This window comes from Theileria annulata, chromosome 2 (genome assembly GCF_000003225.4).
Source record: "Theileria annulata chromosome 2, complete sequence, *** SEQUENCING IN PROGRESS ***".
Lineage (NCBI taxonomy): Eukaryota > Apicomplexa > Aconoidasida > Piroplasmida > Theileriidae > Theileria > Theileria annulata.
Window position 1 is genome coordinate 1,875,664 of NC_011099.1, and position 21,823 is coordinate 1,897,486.

Sequence of the window (21,823 nt, forward strand, 5' to 3'; positions counted from 1 at the left end):
CAATTATTTGTTACAGCTCCTAAAGTGATTTAAAATCGCAAATTAGGCATAAACTGTAAAATAGTTCTCCGAAGGGTTTTGTGGAGTAGGTGTTTTCTAAAATTTTCAGTCTCAATACAATTGTACTGGGCACACAGTTGGTAACTCATATTAACATTAATTTACTACTTTATTCCATACTACTTAATATAATTCACTAGACTTTGATAATTCTACAATTAATAGTATAGTTATTTGTAATGCTAATTTGTGTCTTATTGTTGACTAGTTGTATTAGGTGGGGAATTAAGTCTATCATAAATTAGTGGTAGTTTTGTCACTATCATTCAATCATGCTTAAGAAATCAACTAATATAATTTCAGAGTAGAAAATAAATAATTGTTAAATTAATATTTGAAAATTTGTTAACCTCCACATAGCGAGATTCCATCATTTGAAAAATATCAACTCATATTAACACTAATTTACATTATACTATACTACTTAATATAATTTGCTAGAAATTATTATATATTAGAGTAAAATATCTATTCATTACAAAATATTATACCTAATGTGACCAAACTCAATAACTAGTCATATTACATAGATTAATATTTAGTTAATATGTATTTGTGACATTTGGTTTTGGGAGGTGTATCACTACTTTGTCAACAAGAAAGCGTGTATCTTTAATGACAACCCATAGACTTAGAAGGAGGGACAATAAGGGTGAATTCTATGACTTGCCAGATAGAGACGAGTCCATTCCATTGTAATCATTATTTTTCAATATAATCAATGTCAATATACTAATCATAGTTTATGTATTATATCAAGGTCTATAATTGCAGTATTAGAATTCCAATGTGTAAAATACAAGTAAACATAAAGGACTAGATTTTTATGGTGATTATTTGGATTATTTATTAAATTGTCAATGAATAAATTATAGAATAAGTAGTACAAAATAAGATAAGTTTGGATAACTGTATATAATGGAAATGTGCAGACGATATAAGTGGAATCAAATAGGCCATTAAGATAATCTGATATTAAGATAAACTGGAAATCCTGAACAAAATAAAATATAACTAGTTATAAACTAAGATTAATAGAAGAGTAAGAAAACTTGTAAAACATAAATTAAACATGGATAATTGATATAATTAAGGGGTTTGGGGAAAATCCTAAAAGGATGTAGGGCAGGTAATTCTAGATCTAGTATTATAATTAATCTTTAACAATTTAAAATATTAAAAATTATCCTACTATTTTAATAAAAATTTTGGATTGTAAATAGTCTTAATAGAACGAATTTAAACATCAAAAAACTATCAAATATCTCAACTGTTAAGAATCTTAATAGAAAAATCGAGATAATGTCTGAAGATCAAGAAATTTCTTCCTCTGTGATCGATTCACATGTTGATGAATCCAATTCAAATTCACCTAATTCTAACGACGATTTAACCATCATTGCTCAAAATCCAATTATTATTGATGAATCTAATTCAAATTCAGATAATTCTAACCAGGGTTTAACCATCATTGTAAAAAATCCAATTATTCTTGATGAATCAAATTCAAATTCACTTAATTCTAGCCAGACATCCACAATCGAGGCTCAAAATGTAACTATTATTATACCAGAATCCCGTTCAATTCTACCTCAACTCAGTTTGGATTTTGGAGTTGACCCTCGATATGCAACTATTTTTGCTAAACAAACACATATTGGAACTAACCAGAATTTTTCCTATGACATCCATTCTTCGAATGACCCAAAAGTTAAAGAGGGAATTGAAAAGTTTATCATTGAATCCACAATTGATGCTTTTGAGAGGCTAAAGAACATGCCCGACAGAACTGATGGTATACCCAATAGAGTTTTAGACTATCTGGGTGGATTTGTTGGATTTAGTAATAGAACTACCAAAGGTTCTGATAAAACTACTAATGATGATGCACACCAATCAGAAAATTTTGAATTAATTTCAGTAGATACCAATGATATACCGTTAGACAAGGTTGATGTCGTACATGGAGATAATTACATAATTAAACCAAAGAAAGGTTTTGGTATATCTAAATTAACAGAAGCTAATGAATTAATGTGGAAATCAAATAATTCGTCAAAATATGTAAAACAGTTTCTATTGTACAATGAAGGTGATAAGTATTGTGCTTTCTTATTATTAAATGATATGTCATTGGTTTCATTAGAGAGAACAGATTGGAGTAAAACATGGGAAATAGTCCCAAACAACTTCAATTTCAATGATTTAATTGGTATAAATAAAAACCATTATCATGATCCAGTATTCGAGTTCCTTACTGATTTCCATGAGCATTTTCTGATAATCTTCATGCCATACCTGATGGAAAAGATTATCTACAAAGATTCACTTGTTTTCAATGATAATGGTAATTATCCATTATTTTTATCAGTTGACTTGTTAACCTGTCAGATAAAACCTCATCTATATCAGGTTAAGATAAACCATTATTTAGCCCGATTTCAGTTGGGACATGAGCTATCTGATGTAGAGAAGCGTGGAGAAGAAGATATCCCAGTTTTGGAAAATATTGGAGAATTTATTAGTAGTATCCATGAAACTAATGAAATGGATGAAGGAAATAGTTCTGAAAAATTAACAAATGAATTAAGGGACCGTTATACAAATTCTACAATCACTATACATTCAAATTCCGATGGTTCTTCATCTCCAGAAAATCAACAGAAATTTGAAACTGAAAGTGTTAACAATTGTGACAGAAATGAACCACTGATCAAATATGTGGAACTGGATATTAATGAAAGGCTTTCTGAATTTATTCGTCAATCTTACAAAGATTCTACTTTTTATAAGAGCCCGAAACACACTCTTTTCGATAAAGTAACAGATGATAAGAAAGTGATTTGGAAAAAGAAGAAAAATAGACTCTTGGCAAAAGAAGTCTACTTTTATTTTGATGATAATGTCAAATGGGTAATAATTCTTTTGAAGAATAATACATTGAAATTCTACCACAAGCCATCAGATACTCGGGAGTGGACTGATGTTTCAACAAAGATGCTAAGTACTGATATATTAAAGGTAATTAATAAAAATTCGGGAAAACAATCAAGAATGGATTTCAATTTTGATTTTTTCAGTTCATTTTGTTTAATTGATCTCGGTAACGCTGTTAGTGTAGGTTACAAAGATTATGTTCAGTATTTTAAGGAATTTGGCATTGAGCATTCAGTTTGGCTATTGTTCGATGTTTTGACAAAGAGTGTTTACTTTATTGAGTTTATTTTGAAGACCCAGAATCAGCTAACCAACCAGCATTAATGCAACTAGAAAATTAAAATAAAGAAACCATAATAATTAAGAAACCTTTAACCAATTATTTGTTACAGCTCCTAAAGTGATTTAAAATCGCAAATTAGGCACAAACTGTAAAATAGTTCTCCGAAGGGTTTTGTCCAGGTGTTTTCTAAAATTTCAGTCTCAATACACTTGTACTGGGCACACAGTTGCTAACTCATATTAACACTAATTTACATTATACTATACTATTTAATATAATTTACTAGAAATTATTATATATTAGAGTAAAATATCTACTCATTACAAAATATTATACCTAATGTGACCAAACTCAATAACTAGTCATATTACATAGATTAATATTTAGTTAATATGTATTTGTGACATTTTATTATAAAATAAATGGTAAATCTATTAAAATGAGTTTAACCAAATAACCGTGGTTAGTGGTTCGAATTGGTTTTAAAATTAATCATCAGTGACTTCATTATCGTCTTCAACACTACTAGAATAATTTGGGTTGTTATTCTTCAATAATGCCTAAAACTCATTAGATGTCTTGAAATATGAATAGTGTAAGGAGGAACCTTTTCTAGTATAAATTTGCCCTTTTTATACTTCTGTGATTCCTCAGTTGCCTCCTCATACTTCCAACCTATTCAAATATTAAAGCTAGGAACATAAGATACATAATATTACTAAACATGGCATGATTAGATGGTTTTATCAAGAAATGACTGTAACTGATATATAAAGTGAAAAGCTTATGGAGTTAGGAATAACTAAAAAAAGCATGTAAAACTAAGTGAAGGGAAGGGTTCGTCCCGAAACAGGTAAAGTACCCAAATTGGCTCCACAGTCGTTGCAATAAATATCAACAATTGTATGTTGACCTGTAGTCATCATACGCTCTTCAAAGGGACCTTCAGATACATTCACGACTCTAAAATAAACTATTAATCTCTAAACTGATGGTCGTACTCAATAGTGGGTTTGGTAGCTAAATATCCATAGTATTAGTGCAATCTGTTCTATTAGAATTATATAAATAAGTAAATAAGCTGTCCATGTTGGAGTAGTAAGAAGGGAGAAATTGAAATGGTGACAAAGATTCCCTGAACACAATGCGGTACCTGGTAAAGAGCCATGCAACGCCAGTTCTACCTCTAAAACTGGTAGAAACTAGTTCCTTCGAGGTTGTCAAATGACTTCCGCAATCAATACATCTATGAAAGATTATACTAATTGTAACTAAAAAGGTAAATAAATAATGTGACGTAATAGACAAAAAAATACTCGTAAATATCATCCCCTTCAAGGTAATATTTATGTAAAATTCCCATGACTTTATTTATTTAATTCGGTTTTAGACTATTAGGTAATATTAAAAATGAATTAACGTTAATTAATCATGTCAGGCAACAAAAACATTGTATCACAATATTATACTAAAATAAAACTAATGCCAATAACAAAAATAATGAGACAGTATATAAAATGAAATATAATATTAAGAATTATTGTGCTTTGATATTAAGTCTTTCAATTGAGCTTTATCACAACCTACAACAATGCATATAATATTATGTATATTAGTATATACTATATAACAATAGCATCTATGATATTTGAGGTGGTTATAGTAGGAAATTAAACTAGTTGGCAATAATTTGGAATTTAGTGTATTTTACTCAGTTAAACATAATTATGCCTATTTATCTATTTTTAGATATTATTTGTAAAATAGATTATTACAACTAGATGGATTATAAATAATTGTGTTGTTAATGTAAATTGATATCTGGATAAATAACTGGTGTTAATAAGGAGGGATAGAAGATTACCTGTAACTTCATCTAATAGTTTACCACTTCTAAATAACTTGAAAAATGGGATGGTTTTGACTCCTTCTTCATCGGCAATTTGAGGAAGATTATCAACATCGACATCGATGAAGTTTAGGTGAGGAAGCTCGTTACTGAGTTCTTCAATCACTGGCTTAGCTTTCTGACAAGGCTTACACCAACTGGCACTAAACTTTGCCAGCACTAATTTATCCTGAAGTATTGTCGCCTTGTAATCGTCAGCCGACTCCACAACACGAACCAAGAAACGTTTTTGGAGTAAATTGTGGCATTCCTTAGCCAAACCGATATTACATATATTTTTCATCATTACTTTATATACTAATATGATTTATATTGTTTATGATTGGAATCCCATAACAATTTACACAATCATACACAATGATACAAATAATATATAAAACGGATAATATACATAATATGGAAGGTATGATAGTATAATAATAGCATGAAAAATAAAAGTAAGATAATGTGAAAAAATTAAGAAAATTTGAATGATAAGAAAACATATGGTAAAAATGAAGTATCAGTACACTTCTCAGAATCCTTCTCCTTCACATCTATAATATACAATACAAAAACTATGTAAATTAGCTATGATAGTATAAAACTGCTTAAAAGATGTAAAAAATGAATAAAGTGTAGGTAGAAATATGAGGAGAAGGAAAGGGTTGGTTCAAAAACCGGGGCATTACCTGCATTCTGTTCTGAATTTGAGTATTTTGGAATCATTTCATACAAAATCTTGTGTAATTGTTCCTGCTTCGAACTGACCGGAAAGATAAAAAATGAGGCAAACTGAACAGGCAATCCGAACTTCAAAACGCTTTCGCAGAATATTCTCATTGCCTTTAGATGTATCCAATAAATGAAAATGTCAGAGTGAGCTACATCATAGATGCGGGAAAGGAAAGCTTGCTGACGCTGTGTATCAGTCTCCAGACGCGACTGTTCCTCCAGTAACTGCCTGTAACGATCTTCAGAATAAACAAATTTATTCGCGTTGTATCCGTTCGATTTGCACGACTCAATGAACTTCTCAACACTTGATTTAAATAATAAAACACGCCATAACATTATTCCTCCAGATCTGAACAATACAGATTAATAAACTATACTAACTATACTTAATTTCATTATATTTTATACTTAATTTCATTATATTTTAGACAAGAGTATTTTAAACATAGTAATTAAAGTAAATTAACTTATTTATGGTGTAATTATAGTATAATATATAGTTAAGAGTATATAGATGAATAGTATGTAACTTGGTGGATTTAGGTAAGTTTATGTGTTTGGCTGAATTTGGTACGACGTTATCGCTGAAAGTCATGTAAGTGTTGAGAAAGTCATCCTGTGAACTGATTGGGACGTAAACTACAACCGTGGTCAAGTGGTTTGTCTCCATGAAGTCATCATGACTCTCAACAACCTCAGGGGTAATTACATATACAAGATCCCTGAACTGAATATTACCGTCAGTGCTACTGTTAACACTGTTACGCTTGTACTTTAATTCGTTGTAGGCAACAGACTTGAGAATCAAGTCGTCCATCAACTTATGAACCAATTGTGACAAATTTTTCAAGTTTTCGGTGATTGGTAAGTACTTGGGAAACTTACGGTCGTCCCAAACAAATTTAGTTACATAGCTGGAAAGAGAGTACTGCCTTCCGTCGTAATGAACCTTTAACTCAACAGATGGGTTGATATCTAAAGCCAATTGCTTGGCCCTTTTGAGAGAAGATTCAACAGATTGGTCCTCCTTCTCCAATTCGTCAGCACATGTCAAAAGAGAGTCAAAGGACTTGAAACGAAGGTCAAATGGAACGTTAAACATGCCGATGTCGTGAATTGTGTTGTGCTTCATCAAATGCTTCTTCAACAACGTATAAATCTCATCAGTCGAAGTTGAGTTTCTGACAGAATTTGATACCAGCCAACAGTCATCAATAATCTCCTTCTTCATCACAATTACAGCTCATTTAATGCGATAAATTATTAAAATCTATTTAAATTAATAATAAACAATTTAAAATAATAAAAACAAATAAAGTTTTAAAATTAATAGCATAAAGGCAAAAATGTTGAAGAATGTGGTAGTGGTGGAATCTAAAAAATTAAACTCTTTAAAATTAAATTCCTATAAACTAAATCAATTATATTTAAAGTAATATTTTTTAATCTTCTATTTATCACCTACACATCCTGAATTGACTCTCCAACAATAATATTTTTAATTATGACAAAATTTTTCCAATTCGTGTAAACTATTCTGATCATGCCGAATTATTAAAATCAAGCTAAATTATAAAAGATTGCGTTAAATAATTGTGAACTAGGCCGGAATTGTAAATTGAGTGGAAGGTTTATGAATCGGTGTGTGTGATGTCGGAAGGAGTATTTCCAGTGATCAAATTGCCAAATAATTGTAAGCACATTTCGTACATAAAGTCGAAGATCATAAGTGAACTGTTACAGCTGAGTCACTTCGACGTGGTTGATAATGACAGGAATAAGTGTTTCGTTCCCGGCTGCCAGGGGTCTGATGTGAAGCAGTTGAAGACGTTTGCCCTAATGGGATACCCTCCGCTACGAACTTATTACGCAATTAACTATATCGGACTGGGACTTTATCCACTCAAAAACGTTGATATAGATGACTGGTACACTGCTTATATTCCCCTCAATTTGCGCCATTTTACCGATAATTTTTCAATTAAGCATTTTTTACTTAAGATCATAAGGAACCCACGCCTCTCAGATGATGATTTCTCAAAATTTCGTAATTACATAACCGGGAACTCTGATCTGTCTTCAGCTGTTATCAATAACAAAGACCAGCCCCCTGCAGACGCAGCTACAACTGACCATAAAGATGAGGGACTGATGATAACTCCATCATGTATGTACGCAACAAAACCAGAAATATCTAGCATACTAACTTTTGAGGAGTTGGACGTAAAGTTACAAATTCTAATACAAATTAAGACCAAACCCGACTCATATACTACTTCACCAAATTCAATCACGCTAAACGAAAATTTTGATTCGTGTTTCCCCAACTCCGGTATCCTCCAGCCAAACTATTACATCTTACCTATATACTTAGTTATATACTAATAAAAGTAGTACCATAAAGTTAGAGATATGTAAAGCTTGTGTAGAAATAGAATGGTATGTAAAGAATGTTGATGATATAATTGCTGAGCGTTTATTATTTAAAATTCACCCAATTAAGCCGAACAATAATTCTGGTAACAAGCTCAACCAAACTGCTGCTTCTACCCCAAATGCTAATAAATCTAGTACAACTAATGGTGCGGGTGGTGGCACGAACATTGGAACAGTAATGTTATTGGCTGAGAATGAACAAATTGGATTTGAGTTGAGTAAGGAAGCAGGATTTAATGACCTGAAGGATTTGTACAAACTGGACTGTTCAGCAGATTCTCTTTTTTACTGGAACGAATCTTTGATACTTAAGCTTAGATGGACTGAGAAGCAAAACAAACTTCTGTACTACCTGAAGACGTTGATTAGCGGGAAGAGCATTGAGTGGGGAAAGGAGTTGAAGGTTTGGAGGATTTCTTCAAAGTTCCTGTTTGAAACAGTTAAGTTCTGTGTATTTCTAGGTCTTAAGGTGGAGAGTAAAGTGCTGTTCGACGTCTGGAGGTGGTTGGTTGGCGCGGGAATTTCCACGCCGTCTGAGTTTGACGCGAGAGTATTCACTAAGTGGTTGTCGGACTATGGTGTTTTCTCGTTTCTCAGGGTGGCGATTAACTTTACCGAAGAACCCTTGACTGCCTCCATTTTGCCTTACAACAAGGGCCTTATAACAGTCTTTAAGGAAAGCAACAGACAAAATTATGTTTGGGACAAAGATCTTAGTTGTTGGAGATTCAACAGTGTCTCGGACCTCCTAAGAGACCTGCTATCAGTTAATTCTGCATTCAGAGAAAGTAGCTCCTCAGAGCGCCAACTAATGGAATCAAAAGGCTTTTATATCGACTCCATCAAAGATGAATTGCAACAGTCAAACAAATCAACAAATTATCACAAATCAGTCTATCAGATCAAGCAGTACATTCTTACCCTATTAACCAATCCATTCCCTACTTATAATTTAATACTATATAGTTATAGTGAAATAGTTAGTAGTAATGGTTAACTTCTGTCCGTGTGTACAAAAGTAATATTATGATTATAGGAAAAATGGAGTATTAAAAAGGAAGAGAAGAGAATACGAAGAAGATGACGAGTTTGTAACTAAGATCATGATAACAGTTGCCGGGAATGATGATCATTTACAACGTCTAATTGATAAAGTTAAATCAGTTGTTGAGTAAGCACCGTATTTGAGAACAACCGCATCATTATTTAATAGTTATACTATAATGCATGTTATATAGACTATATAAGTAGTTATTAAAATGAGTATGGATAGCTATGTAATATTTCCAATTCAAGTATAATTAGTATGTTGTTTTAAGTATTATTGTAGGAAGATATCACCTCCGTTAAGTAGTATATCATCCACTGGGAAAATAGTGATGGGAGGAACAGGGACCGGAGGGATTGAGTTTCTCCAGGTCCCAACTGACCTCGACACCTGGAACCAGGTTTCCATGTGCGTAGTCCCAAATGAGGAAAACAAACAAATTCCAGTCAATAAATATGACCACAACGTATACTCATACTTACTAGTAGTAGCATCATTAGTTGTAATGGAACAAAATTACAAAAATAGAACAGTTATTCAGTTATATAACTAGGTCCCCTCCTAGGCAAATGTGAAATTTGTTGATATAGTTAATGGCAAGCTTAATCGGGGATGTGTTTATAGTCAAAGAATCTGCAATCGATTATCTTTTGGACAATTTTAAAACTTGGCCCGGACCACATGATTCAATCAATTATACCAAATGGAGCCATATTATTAATATGTACACAATTCCTCACTCCATTTAGAGCACTTATGTAGCTAATTAAAATATTTAAGGAGAAATAATTACTAATATAGTTAATATTAGTTATATAGATAATACTGTTAGTTATCCCCTGTTAATATTGGAGTAGAAGTGAGCCTAGATGCTGGGGAGGTCTAGATTTTGATGGTAGACAAAGCTTAGCACAGACTGGTTTATTTGATAATGAAGATTTCTATATTTCCGGTTCAAATAATGATTCAACATTTGTTAGGTAATATTACAGCCCTTGGTCATCCCCTACAAGGGGTCCTTTAGTAATCTACTAATTCTACAGCTATTTAAAACTACTAGTTATCTAGTTATTTTGTCACACCGAAGTACAGATTTAAATAGTTATTTGTTACTAAGAATAAAAATGATTAATATTATTATATTTATAACCCCTTTTATGAATATATACAAGTAAAAATAACAAACATAGGATGTTGATAATGTTAGGGTGCGGTAATATCGTAACAAATCCTAAAGACGCAGAGTATGTTATCATCACGGATAAAGACTCGACCGAAGCTAAAGATCTTTTTCAGTAACACTCATTTATACATTTATTAGTTCTCCGGGACATTTTTTACTTAATTATACAACATTAGTGGCTATCTCCCCAGCACTAGTTTATAGATGGGAATAGTAATATAATTTGTAGAAAGTTTGGAAATAATGATGAAGATTTGATATCAATAACCCATGGAGCGAGACACTCAACATTAGTGACACCCAAGTACATTTACGATTGTATTCTAGAGTGGAAACTTAAGAGACCAACCCACTCCCTCGGCCATATGGCATTCTAATATATTATACCAATATTCACCATTAATCAATATCCAAATAATACTAATTAATATTAAATAAGTTAATTAATATAAATTAACCAAAATTAATGTTGATTCAAGTCGAATTAAGGGGTGAACCAGCCCCAAACTAAATCTAAAATTAAATAAATTATAGCTAAAATAACAAAAAATTAAATCTAAAATAAAGATAATTAAATCCTAAAATAAGGATTAAAATGAAGCATAATATAATGCAAATATAATATATAAAGTCCATAATTTGAAAGAGTGATGGGTATAATAAAATGGTATAACTGAAGATCTAAAAAACGGCCAAGATCTAAGTGCCATTAAATTCCCAATTTTTATCACTCTTTTAATTTAGTGTCTAGATCTTCAGTAAATTAATATTAATAAAATAGCTCTGAAGCAGGTACGAACCATAACCTAGTAAATAAGCTTTAATATTTAATTCAATTGATATAAATAAAATGACTCTGAATGATATTTACGGAACATATTTGAGAAGTAATAGTGTCAAACTAAAGCCAACTAGAATAAATATTAACAGAATAAAAACAACAAAAAAGTATAACCATGATCTCAAGGTTGGAGAGATTAACTTCAACGCTAACACGGGGTACGGATTCAGGAAAGTAGTCAAGGGGTTCAGAACAATTTGGAAAGCCAAAGGTCATAGAGAATATGCCAACAAAATCGTGGCAAAAAGTGATGAAATAATAAAAAAAGTAAGGGAAGTAACCCTGTACCTCGTTAATGGTGACGTTCTCAAGCTGCACAAACAGGGCAAAAAGTGGATACAAAATATCATTACATTAAACATTAACGAAAGAGGAAAAATAGATGAAACCAAATATAACATTAAGATGAGCACAACCATGAGAGATTGCCACAACAAAGTCACTAAAAAAATTGAAAGTAAAAGGGTATTGATAAAGGAATTCATCTGTGTAAATGACTACGGATTTGATAAGATTGTTGAGACTGTGGATCTGGAATTAAACCAGAATGTAATTTGGAAGAAGACAGAAAGATCAGTCTATGCAATCAACGTGGCCTTAGCCACTTGTAGTACCGATGAAAAATTCATGTCATTGGGAAGCAGAAGAGGAGCTTATGAGCTATTTTACTGGACAAAAGAAACTGGAAAATGGGAAAGAATAACCAAAAACAATCTCAATATGCAAACTTTCAAATTTAACTATGATCAGGAGAAGCTGTACAAATTCGTGGAACAGGGTTTGATAAAATATAAAGAAAAGATTGAGCGTTTCAGTTATATGATGTACTTTGAATTTCCAGACAATTTTGAACCAAAAAAAGAATACAGCCTAGCGAAAATCCTGGAATATGACATAGTTGAAAATACCATCAAAATAACCTACGATAATGACAAAACTGTGATTCATGACCTGAAAAATGACAAATTTGACCTATTGATCAAAAAAGAACAGCAGATCATTGAACCCCAAACACCTTTAAATCATACTAACGCTGTTGAAAATGAAAAGGAAAGTTTGGCGACAAAATTTAACCAATTAAATGATAGTACTAATGGCAGTAACTTTCATATTATTTCTGATCTTAATAATGCTACCAATTATAATAGAATTAACAAGGTTGATACCACTGGTAATGTTAATACTGACATTGACACTATTAAGAATGAATCAGGCACTTCTGATCGACAAAATGATAATACAAATAATATTATTAATACCCAAACGGATGCCAACGGCATTGTTAAATTATGTGATAATATGAATCACATTCAAAATGGAAATAAAAATGAATCGTATGACAACGTTAAGGTAAAGGAAAAAATAAACAAGTTGGTAGTATTGAACATAGATGATGAAACCCCAAAAAATGAATTTAGTTTTATTAAGAGAGATAATTATAAAGATTATTCGTGCTACTTTGACTTTGTGATTAATAAAATAGTTGAAAACAGTGAAAAAAATGTACTTACAAAAGTGGTTTGGTCAACTAATAATTCCAACGAGTATGTAAATAAAGTCTCAATTTTTGAAGTAAAAAATGAAAAATTCTTATTAATACCATTCAAAGATTCCAAGTATAAAATGTATCATAAAGCCGGCAAAAACAAGAGTTGGGAAGATGTTACAAATGACAAAATCGACCTGACTAAGTTTAAGTTAATCGATGAAGATGGAATTGACATCGACTTAACTGATGCAATTACCTATAAAGATAAGTTTACGTTCGAAATATCCCCTGAAGAATTCAGTTATAAGGTCAAGTACAGAAATATTAACATCTCTACTCTAGCAATTCAAGAGAATGGTGATGGAAAGATGAACGAAGTTGATGTCGATGTTCTGAAAAATGAAATCAAATTTATTTACACAAACGGTGAAATCAAGTCCATAAAAATTAACAAATATTTCGTTTAATCCATATTATTTATCTTATTTCTATTATTTTCTCAATATTATAATAATGCAATACATGTCATATATCAGATCTAAAAACTAGAATTAGTGATCTAATACATACTTAAAAGATCTAAATTATATCAGTTAGTACATATTTATTGTAAAAAATAATGTTAAAATTAGAGTAAAATTGTGAAAATGAATTTTAAAAATGGCTTTTCCGGTGCATTAAAATCAATGAATGAACCAATATTTAAAAAAATAATACTAGATATCAATGAAGAAACTCCAATAAATAATTATGTAAAATGTAAAATTAAACGTAATTCTGTTTACTTTAAAAGCAGATTCGGTACAAGAATAAATAAAATAATAGACTCAAAACATGTCTTAAATGGGAATCCCTTGGTGGTTTGGGAAAGTGATAATGAAGATGAATTAATTAAAGATGTTTCATATTATATCAATGGTTTTGGAGAAAAATACTTGGCAATGTTATTCGAAAATAATAACTACGCATTTTTGCAATTCTCTGAATACTACTCGGTTGTAAAAAACAATACTCATGAAAGAAAGAATTTGAATTTTTATAAATTCTATGATATTAATGATTCTACTTACAAGAAATTGGAAGATGTTATAGATCTCTATTTAATTGATTTGAAAGGCTTTAAATACTCAGTTGAATTTCACTTTTCAAAGGATTATAAGAAAAAATTTGGTAAAAATTTGCCAATACAGTTAAATTATAACATTTTTAAAGATGAACTCTACATCAAATTTATAGACGGAAGAATAGAATTTCTAAATGTGAATAATAAAAATATTAAACTATTTGATAAAAAAGAAAAAATTAATTCATTAAATAAACTTTGTCAAACAAATGAATTTTCTATAAACACAAATATAACTAATATCCATAATAGTACCACGACGATACCTTTAAATACAATAAACAAAATTAATGAAAGTGATGCCCATACTCTAAGTAGAGTTGACTCTGTTGATAATTCACTGAATTTTTATAATATTGAGTCATTTATAAATAATAAAAGATCGTTTAATAATTCAACCTATTTTACAAATAATGGTATAAAATTAGTAGTCGTGGATATAAAGAAAGAAGAACCAACAAAGGAATATAATTGTATAAATAGTGGTAAGTTTATAGAGTTTAGGTGTTATTCTGGATGTGGAATAACTAAGGTATTGGAATCAAATGGAAGAAGGGTTCCGAGGCTTATTTGGTCATCTCCCGAACCAAACTGCCATGCCTGTAGAATATTTCTAAACAAAGATAATGATAATAAGTACTTGATGCTGTTATCAACAACTAATAATTATTTGCTCTATCATTACTCAGATGAGTATTGTTGTTGGGAAGACATAACTCAGACAAGAATAACATTAAGGAAGTTAAAACTTTATAAAAATAATGGAGATGAAATTGAATTGACAAATTGTAGAGTAGTATTTGAAAATTTTGAGTGTAAAGTTAGTATTAGTGATGATTGCGTCAGAGCGGAGTGCGAAAACTCAAGCTTCTCAATTTCAGTAAAACAGAATGAAAATGATATTATAGACTTAATTCTCATAAATCTATTATATAACACAGTTGTTGTCTTTTTAAAAAAAGGAAAACCGATTCTACTAAGCCTTCTCTAATCTGTAAAAAACTCTATTTGCTATATATTAGGTGAAACAATTTTAAAACAAACCCTAATTAAGACTAACTTTTTCAAAAATAAAAGATTAATCTTATAATATATTTAATATATAATATATACATTAAATATACTAAATATATCTGTGAAAAATTAAGAATTTCAGAAATATTAATAACAGATCTATAAAATAATATATATTGGCATTTCTATACTAATAGATCTACATTTGGTATTAAAAATATAATAATAATTTGAACAATGGAAAATGGATTAAATAATTTAGACGTATATGATTATGTTACTGTCCTAAATCCTGTAACTTTGGATATAAGTTATAAATGGCCTGGAGAGGAGTATAGTTATACCGAAAACTTCGGTACTAGGGAATATTCATGTTATGAAGATTTTGGATTTAGTTCAGTTATTGACTCAAGTGAAACCAGATCTAATAGAAAATTGATTTGGGAATCTGAGAATTTTAGTCAACTTGCCAATAAGGTTAAATTTGAACTCATAAACAAAAAATTAAATACATTGACGATATATCAAATCGACGGGGAGATTAGAAAGTTTGTTAAAAATTCTAGGTTTTGGTGTGAACTTAATGGAATTACACTGAACATTAGCTATAAAAGTGGTTGTGATGAAATATTTGAAGTGCATAATTCAGCAAATACCCTTGGTTATTTTGATAAATTGAGGACAAAAATTAAATGCGAAAATTTGTCATCAAAATATTTTAATACTTTAAACGACAATTTCTTTGATAAAATTGTAATGTACATAGGAGATTTGGGGATTAAAAAATTGATATTCAAGAGCAATAACTTTTCCGAATGCGCGAAACAAGTTTCAATTTGTTCAAGTAATGGTGATAAATACCTTTCAATTTTACACAAAAACTATAACTATTCATTGCTAAAATACACAAATGATATCGAAAAATGGGTCGATATTACTGAATCGAGGATGAATTTGTCAAAATTAAAGTTTTACAATGGAGAAAAATATTTAAGTATCAAAGACTTGAAGATAAAGTATGAAATATATTTATATGAAATGAATTACTGCGTTGTATTCCAGGATAAAGACGTGGATTTTGACGTTATTGACTATTTTCTGTACAATTTGATAGAAAATTCTCTGAAAATTTTTTATAGAAGTGGGATCTCAGTTACTCATGATCCAAACAAAAATATCCTCAATCTATATAATAATTCTCTTGTTTTCAATAATAGTATATATAATATCGATAACTCACCTGAGAATTCTGCTGTTACTGTTGAAAATTTAGATAAACCCAATGAAATTATTGATAAATTTGATGATGGAATAATATTAAATATTAATGGATATGTAAATAAAAAGTATGTTGAATATATCTGTACAAGAAATAATAAATTTAAACAAATTTCAGTAGAGAACCATGTTATCTGGTCATCAAGCGACCCGAATGAATACGTTGAAAAGGTGTCATATTATAATGGAATTGACAAATATTTGATGATATTTTTGTATAACAATAAACATTTGTTATACTATTGTCAGGGCAATTCAGAAAGTTGGACCGATATAACCTATAAAAGGGTAGACTTGAAGAAGATATACCTAATTAATGAGGACGGGAAAAGACTAACGAGGAGAGATTATGACTGTTGGATTAGCAATTTCCAGTGTGAAATTAAGCCTAAGAAGGAAGTTAAGAAAATTGAGATAAACAAGTTGAATTTACTATATTTAAACGGTTATTATGATGAAGTTATCGAACTAATAGCAATAAATTTTATATACGACGAGTTGATAATTGTTTTAAGAAATGGTAAAATTATCGCCTTCAGCATTTCAAACCATAAGGTTAAACTTATACAACATGATTGAATTTTCCTGCACACCCTTAACAATAACGTTTTTGAAGACAAATTTGCCATAGATAACACATTTAATATTTTGTAGTTATAACTAAACAGTAATCAGATATAGTTGTACATTACATATGTAAAAAATTAAGTATGTTATTATGGACGTTTTCATCCACAAATTGATGGTGATGTATGGATTCCAGTGCTTCAAATGACTTTTTAAGGAGCAGAGAGGGGGTTTCGTGAGAGTTTAAAATGTTTCTGCAATAGACGAAATCCTGGTCAAGCAACTTGTTAAAAAAGTTCAAAAACGTTTCGTGCTCATGTTCAGGTAGTTGGTACACTATGTCCATCACTATATTACTGATCAAGTTCTCGACATCAATAGAAGTTTTTTGAACCTCTGGAAACATGTTAGACTCTTCACTGTTTACAATATCAGCACAATTCAGTCCTATTGGTATAGAATCATCTGTACAATTATCTATAGAATTATGTGTGGAGTCGTGAGGAGGATCGGGAGTATTGTTGGTGAATATATTAATGACTTGTTGTTGTGTTAATGCATTGCTTTTGGTCAATATGGAAAAGAGGCTCTGGTTAGGGTACTTTGCAATGTAATTAATTACCATTTCTTGTTGTTCATCAGTCAGTAAGGAATTCCAGTCAAATCCCTCAAACGGTAAAAATAGGTTAATTCCCTTTTCACCCAATTTCTTCTCAAACTTGGCCATCATATTCTTTAACCAATTACTTTTCAAAGTATCCAATATCTCCAATGGTGACTCTTCATTCACTAGTCCATCGGAGATATCAGTTACATTATCATTTTCTTCAGAGAATTGCAAAATATCCTTTTGACTCTGTGCATCTTGTTTATTTTGTGTATCGGCAGGCTCAAGTGAGTCAGTTATTTCTAAACCTAATTTTGAGTTGTAATAGTGAGTGGCAAAAGATTTGAGTGTATGATAATCTTCGTAAAAGTTGGTATACCTTTCATCGTGCTTCAGCTCCTGTCTGCTCAAAATCACCTCAACCACAAAATCCTCTACCAGCCACTTAACATAGTTGCTATTTTTACCAAATGAATTGGTATGTTCACTGATTGTACTGGTAATGAGGTCAATGTACTTTTGATTAAAGTTCTTTTTTTTTCTTGTTTTGGCCAGTTTCTTCTCTATATTAAAGGGTATTAACTTGCTCTTGATAATTTTATCATTGTTTGACTGTATAAGGTTGTATATAGAGTTGTACTGAAGGCCAAGGTCACTAAGGTCCTCCAAAATATTGTGTCTGTAGTAGTAATAGGACAAATGGCACATTTGTGTAACCAGCTGGGTGTTGATTAAGTTAACGTCCTTCAAAAGATGGTTAATGAGTATTTTAGGGGCTGAGAAATTGTTTAAATCCATCGATAAATCTGACAATTCGTCCAAGGGTATGAATTTTATTTCAACCTCTGGCAAAACTCCTCCGAACAAATACTTATTGTACCTGTCATAAAGTAATTGGATCACGCCATGAAGGTCATCTCCACTCAATCTCTCCTCATTGATTAGATCAAACAAATCATTTTTTACCTCCTTGCTCACCCTAATATTATCGGCATTTTCTACGGGTTTGCCTTCTACACTATAATTGCTACTGATAACATTATCAACTGAATTTTCGGGTGAGTCATCAATAGTATCGCTGGTAATAACAGTGTTATCATGTATTTTAATGTTATCATCTGAAAAGGTGTGTATTTGGGTGGTGTTGGTGATGGTATTTAGTATGTTCGTAATTGCCTCAATTAAATCTTTGGTATATATTAATATGTTTTTGATGAGTTCCTCTCTTAGGTCAGAGAAGGCAAGCTCAACTACCATTAGGTTTTCCCAAATCAACGAATTGACGCTCTTGTCTCTGGACAACTCTCTAACAAGGTTGTAATTGGCGATGGCGTGGTGTTTGAACTTGTTTTCTAATAGATTTAATTGTGCCAGTTTAAGCTTCGAGGTCACCCTTGTGGACGCTGGGTTAGATATGACACTGTGAATCAGATGAAAGTTTCCAGTTATGAGGGATGATAAAAAGCGAGAAATTGGTAATCTTTTTTCAAGCCAAATTTTATCGGAATCTTCATACACCAGTGATTTGTGAAGTTGAGACACCAAATCGTCAGTGCCAACACTACTCTTAAATACGTCATTCAATCTACTTTTACAAGTGTTATAACCCTTTTGCACTAGTCTCTCAGAACTAAACTTCTCTACTACTCCCTCAGAAACACTATTATCAGTATCATTCTCTACAGACACTTGGTTGTAGTTGGTTAGGTTATCTGACGGTAAAATGTCTAAGAGTTTGAATGGGAATGAATCGTTGGTTGAGATAAGAAAGTGTTGTTTCATGCGATTCTCCAGATTAAACTCCAACAAGTCCACAAGGCTGTTGCTTCCCTCATTAAACGTAAGTTTGCTACAGTATTTCATGAATATTCTCAACATTTCATCCAGAATTACTCTCGCGATTATTATTTTATCCCCTTTTACCAGACAATTGATATATATTGTGGGTGTCCTCAGCATTCCACATGAATCATTTGATGATAAATAGTCTGAATCGACAAACCTTGCAGGAATATTTATGGGAAGCCGGCCTGAAAAAAGGTTGAAATTGTAATAATTAACTAGAAATTTCAGTGCATCAACGTCGTCAGATGGAACTGAATCGTCCAAATACTCATTTATAAAGGTCACGAACTCCTCCTTCTGCTCCAAATACTTTTGATATACCAACCCCAATTTATGAGTAGAACTATTTTTATTAACATTCCCTATGGTATCATTATTAACAGTGTTGGGGTTATTATCAGTACCTAAGTTGTTAACAGTGTTTAACAACTGTATAATAGGACTGGTGCGTATGAAATCATTGGTGAGTGGATATAAATTAAGATTACTGGTGCATTTCTGGTGTAATCCCATGAAAAATAGAATGCACTGAACAACTACCAAATTGGCTCTTTCAACACTGTTATTAATACTAAAATTTCCGTTCAGCGAATAGTTATGTGAATAGTTCTGGAGTGAAAGTAGAGAGTTGAGAAAATGTACGCAAATTGTGATGATGCGATTTTGTACAAAATTTAATTCCACTGGCTTCAATTGCATTAGTTTACTCATTACTGGAGTAAATAGCGACGTAAATTGATCAAATCCACCCACTAACAACGCTCTTATTATTTCACGGACAGGTACTACCAGATCATCACCCCTAAACCAAATATCATCAATTCCTTGACTCTTTTCAAATGATTTATCAAATAATTGATAAACTTCCTTCACTGCTCCCTCAGAAACACTATTATCAGTATCATTTTCTACAGACATTTGGTTGTTACTGGTTATTGGTAGAAATGAGTTTGGGAGAAATGGTGTAACGTTGATCTTTGGAAAAATTGATTTTGGGTCGTTGAAGTCCAATTCCTCTTCTAGAATTAAATCGCCGGAGTTAATCTGAGCCATTATATCTTGGTTGTATTCCACTAATTTGTCCAAAGGTGACTGAATAACTGTGAAATTAAGATCACTTTGGCCAGTGGCACTTTCAACAAATCTGAAACCGTTTAATATTGTGGTAACTGTATCCACCAAATCGAAGGGTGAATAAATTTCCAAAAACAACTTAACCATTGAACGAAGTACACAATTCCCCAAAGCACTTGGCAAATTTTTTAGTTCATTGAGATATAAAATCTCTGGAAACTCCAACAAATTTGTCCTCTTGATGATGAATAATTCCCTAGTTCCAGCCATCTCGTTCTTTATTCTACTTTGTAGTTCGTAAAAAGAAATTTTCAGGTCATAATTTGGCAGTAAATTGTTGAAAATTTTGCTATTAAAATAATTCCAAATGCCTTTAATATACTCCAAACGGTCTTCAAAAGAGTTGAATTGAGGGTATTTGACTAAATCAACTCCAAAATCCTTTGTATTATTCAATAACTTCTCCCATCTTTCAACATTATTGATGACAAATGACCTAATTATCTTTTCACACTTTTCATTTTCCGCCTCCAACTCGTTAATCTCACACTATACAATTGTGTCATTACCCTTAATTAACAATATATAGCAATAGTATTACTATGTATGACAACATTTAACTAATCTTAAATGAAACTTTTTCCCTTAATTTACTTAATTATTACTCTTCATTTATATTTATCTTTGGTTTAAATGTTGTTAATTTATTTATATTTAATGTATAATTAAGTATATTGAACATAATTTATAGTATCAGTTTAAAGAAATTGTAATACCTGTAGATGATTATGTTTTCTTGCCAATTTGGCTATGTTAAGTAGCCTTGATCCTACTAAATAGATCAAAGCTCTGATCGATCTAAAGGCCGAAAACTCAAAATTATTGTCAATTCCAGAGTGAAAACGCTGTTTATGATCATTGTGAATACGCGTACAGACATTCTCAAGAGGTTTAGCCAATGTTTCAAGTACATTACTTAATGACTCGTGACCGTCAAAAGCACAAGTAAATATGCTCTTCTCTACATCATCAACTATGTTACTGGTATTACTCTCGTAATTTAAAACTTTTGAATCATTTATACTATAAAATACAATGTTTGTTGATCTGTTATTGTATGGAATCTCAGTGGAATCTTCTAACACATTTCCATGTGTGATCAAATTATTGTCAATTTTGCTGTAGAACCCGTTTGCACAATTTTTATAGGAATTACTAATAAAAAAAAATCCATTTTTAATTTTCTTCCGATTATTTGTGAATGTATTTAAGTTATTGTACAAGTTTAGTTTATTGGCGATTTTAACACTCCTTGCGCATAAAATCAACAGATTGTATAGTACAAATTTATGTAAAAACATTAATTTTACACATTTTCTCAATAACTTTAGAAATGTGTAATTTTAAAATTT

General features: G+C 31.1%; 9 protein-coding genes across 9 annotated transcripts, besides 6 other annotated features; 5 read left to right on the plus strand and 4 right to left on the minus strand.

The window, feature by feature from the left end:
• Positions 1–1,362: 1,362 nt before the first annotated feature.
• TA12525 (Theileria-specific hypothetical protein family member, putative) lies at positions 1,363–3,321 on the plus strand (the record flags this gene model as incomplete). Its single annotated transcript, XM_947574.1, has 1 exon — positions 1,363–3,321. The coding sequence occupies one exon, from the start codon at positions 1,363–1,365 to the stop codon at positions 3,319–3,321; it is 1,959 nt and encodes a 652-aa protein (XP_952667.1).
• Positions 3,322–3,768: 447 nt separating this feature from the next.
• On the minus strand, positions 3,769–4,609 carry TA12420 (yippee-like zinc binding protein, putative; the record flags this gene model as incomplete). The annotated part of the gene is made up of 4 exons (XM_947575.1): positions 3,769–3,840; positions 3,888–3,955; positions 4,143–4,243; positions 4,434–4,609. 4 exons carry the CDS (start codon positions 4,607–4,609, stop codon positions 3,769–3,771), a joined length of 417 nt encoding a protein of 138 aa, XP_952668.1.
• Positions 4,523–4,609: a sequence feature (Signal anchor predicted for TA12420 by SignalP 2.0 HMM (Signal peptide probability 0.183, signal anchor probability 0.644) with cleavage site probability 0.044 between residues 29 and 30).
• Positions 4,529–4,597: a sequence feature (1 probable transmembrane helix predicted for TA12420 by TMHMM2.0 at aa 5-27).
• A 416-nt stretch (positions 4,610–5,025) lies between the features above and the next one.
• On the minus strand, positions 5,026–5,475 carry TA12365 (thioredoxin, putative; the record flags this gene model as incomplete). Its single annotated transcript, XM_947576.1, has 1 exon — positions 5,026–5,475. The coding sequence occupies one exon, from the start codon at positions 5,473–5,475 to the stop codon at positions 5,026–5,028; it is 450 nt and encodes a 149-aa protein (XP_952669.1).
• Positions 5,041–5,109: a sequence feature (1 probable transmembrane helix predicted for TA12365 by TMHMM2.0 at aa 123-145).
• Positions 5,476–5,759: 284 nt separating the features above from the next.
• On the minus strand, positions 5,760–7,137 carry TA12310 (vacuolar ATP synthase, putative; the record flags this gene model as incomplete). Its single annotated transcript, XM_947577.1, has 2 exons — positions 5,760–6,255; positions 6,437–7,137. The coding sequence occupies 2 exons, from the start codon at positions 7,135–7,137 to the stop codon at positions 5,760–5,762; spliced, it is 1,197 nt and encodes a 398-aa protein (XP_952670.1).
• Positions 7,138–7,556: 419 nt separating this feature from the next.
• On the plus strand, positions 7,557–10,950 carry TA12305 (uncharacterized protein; the record flags this gene model as incomplete). Its single annotated transcript, XM_947578.1, is given in 9 exon segments — positions 7,557–8,238; positions 8,336–9,251; positions 9,379–9,513; positions 9,673–9,892; positions 9,981–10,114; positions 10,248–10,365; positions 10,383–10,561; positions 10,581–10,685; positions 10,788–10,950. 9 exon segments carry the CDS (start codon positions 7,557–7,559, stop codon positions 10,948–10,950), a joined length of 2,652 nt encoding a protein of 883 aa, XP_952671.1.
• Positions 10,527–10,561: a sequence feature (1 probable transmembrane helix predicted for TA12305 by TMHMM2.0 at aa 784-806).
• Positions 10,581–10,614: a sequence feature (1 probable transmembrane helix predicted for TA12305 by TMHMM2.0 at aa 784-806).
• Positions 10,951–11,423: 473 nt separating the features above from the next.
• Positions 11,424–13,370, plus strand: TA12250 (uncharacterized protein; the record flags this gene model as incomplete). Its single annotated transcript, XM_947579.1, has 1 exon — positions 11,424–13,370. The coding sequence occupies one exon, from the start codon at positions 11,424–11,426 to the stop codon at positions 13,368–13,370; it is 1,947 nt and encodes a 648-aa protein (XP_952672.1).
• A 180-nt stretch (positions 13,371–13,550) lies between these two features.
• On the plus strand, positions 13,551–15,017 carry TA12195 (subtelomeric sfi-fragment-related protein family member, putative; the record flags this gene model as incomplete). Its single annotated transcript, XM_947580.1, has 1 exon — positions 13,551–15,017. The coding sequence occupies one exon, from the start codon at positions 13,551–13,553 to the stop codon at positions 15,015–15,017; it is 1,467 nt and encodes a 488-aa protein (XP_952673.1).
• Positions 15,018–15,277: 260 nt separating this feature from the next.
• TA12140 (subtelomeric sfi-fragment-related protein family member, putative) lies at positions 15,278–16,897 on the plus strand (the record flags this gene model as incomplete). Its single annotated transcript, XM_947581.1, has 1 exon — positions 15,278–16,897. One exon carries the CDS (start codon positions 15,278–15,280, stop codon positions 16,895–16,897), a length of 1,620 nt encoding a protein of 539 aa, XP_952674.1.
• A 109-nt stretch (positions 16,898–17,006) lies between these two features.
• Positions 17,007–21,772, minus strand: TA12035 (uncharacterized protein; the record flags this gene model as incomplete). Its single annotated transcript, XM_947582.1, has 2 exons — positions 17,007–20,960; positions 21,188–21,772. The coding sequence occupies 2 exons, from the start codon at positions 21,770–21,772 to the stop codon at positions 17,007–17,009; spliced, it is 4,539 nt and encodes a 1,512-aa protein (XP_952675.1).
• Positions 21,719–21,772: a sequence feature (Signal peptide predicted for TA12035 by SignalP 2.0 HMM (Signal peptide probability 0.855, signal anchor probability 0.000) with cleavage site probability 0.500 between residues 18 and 19).
• Positions 21,773–21,823: the final 51 nt, after the last annotated feature.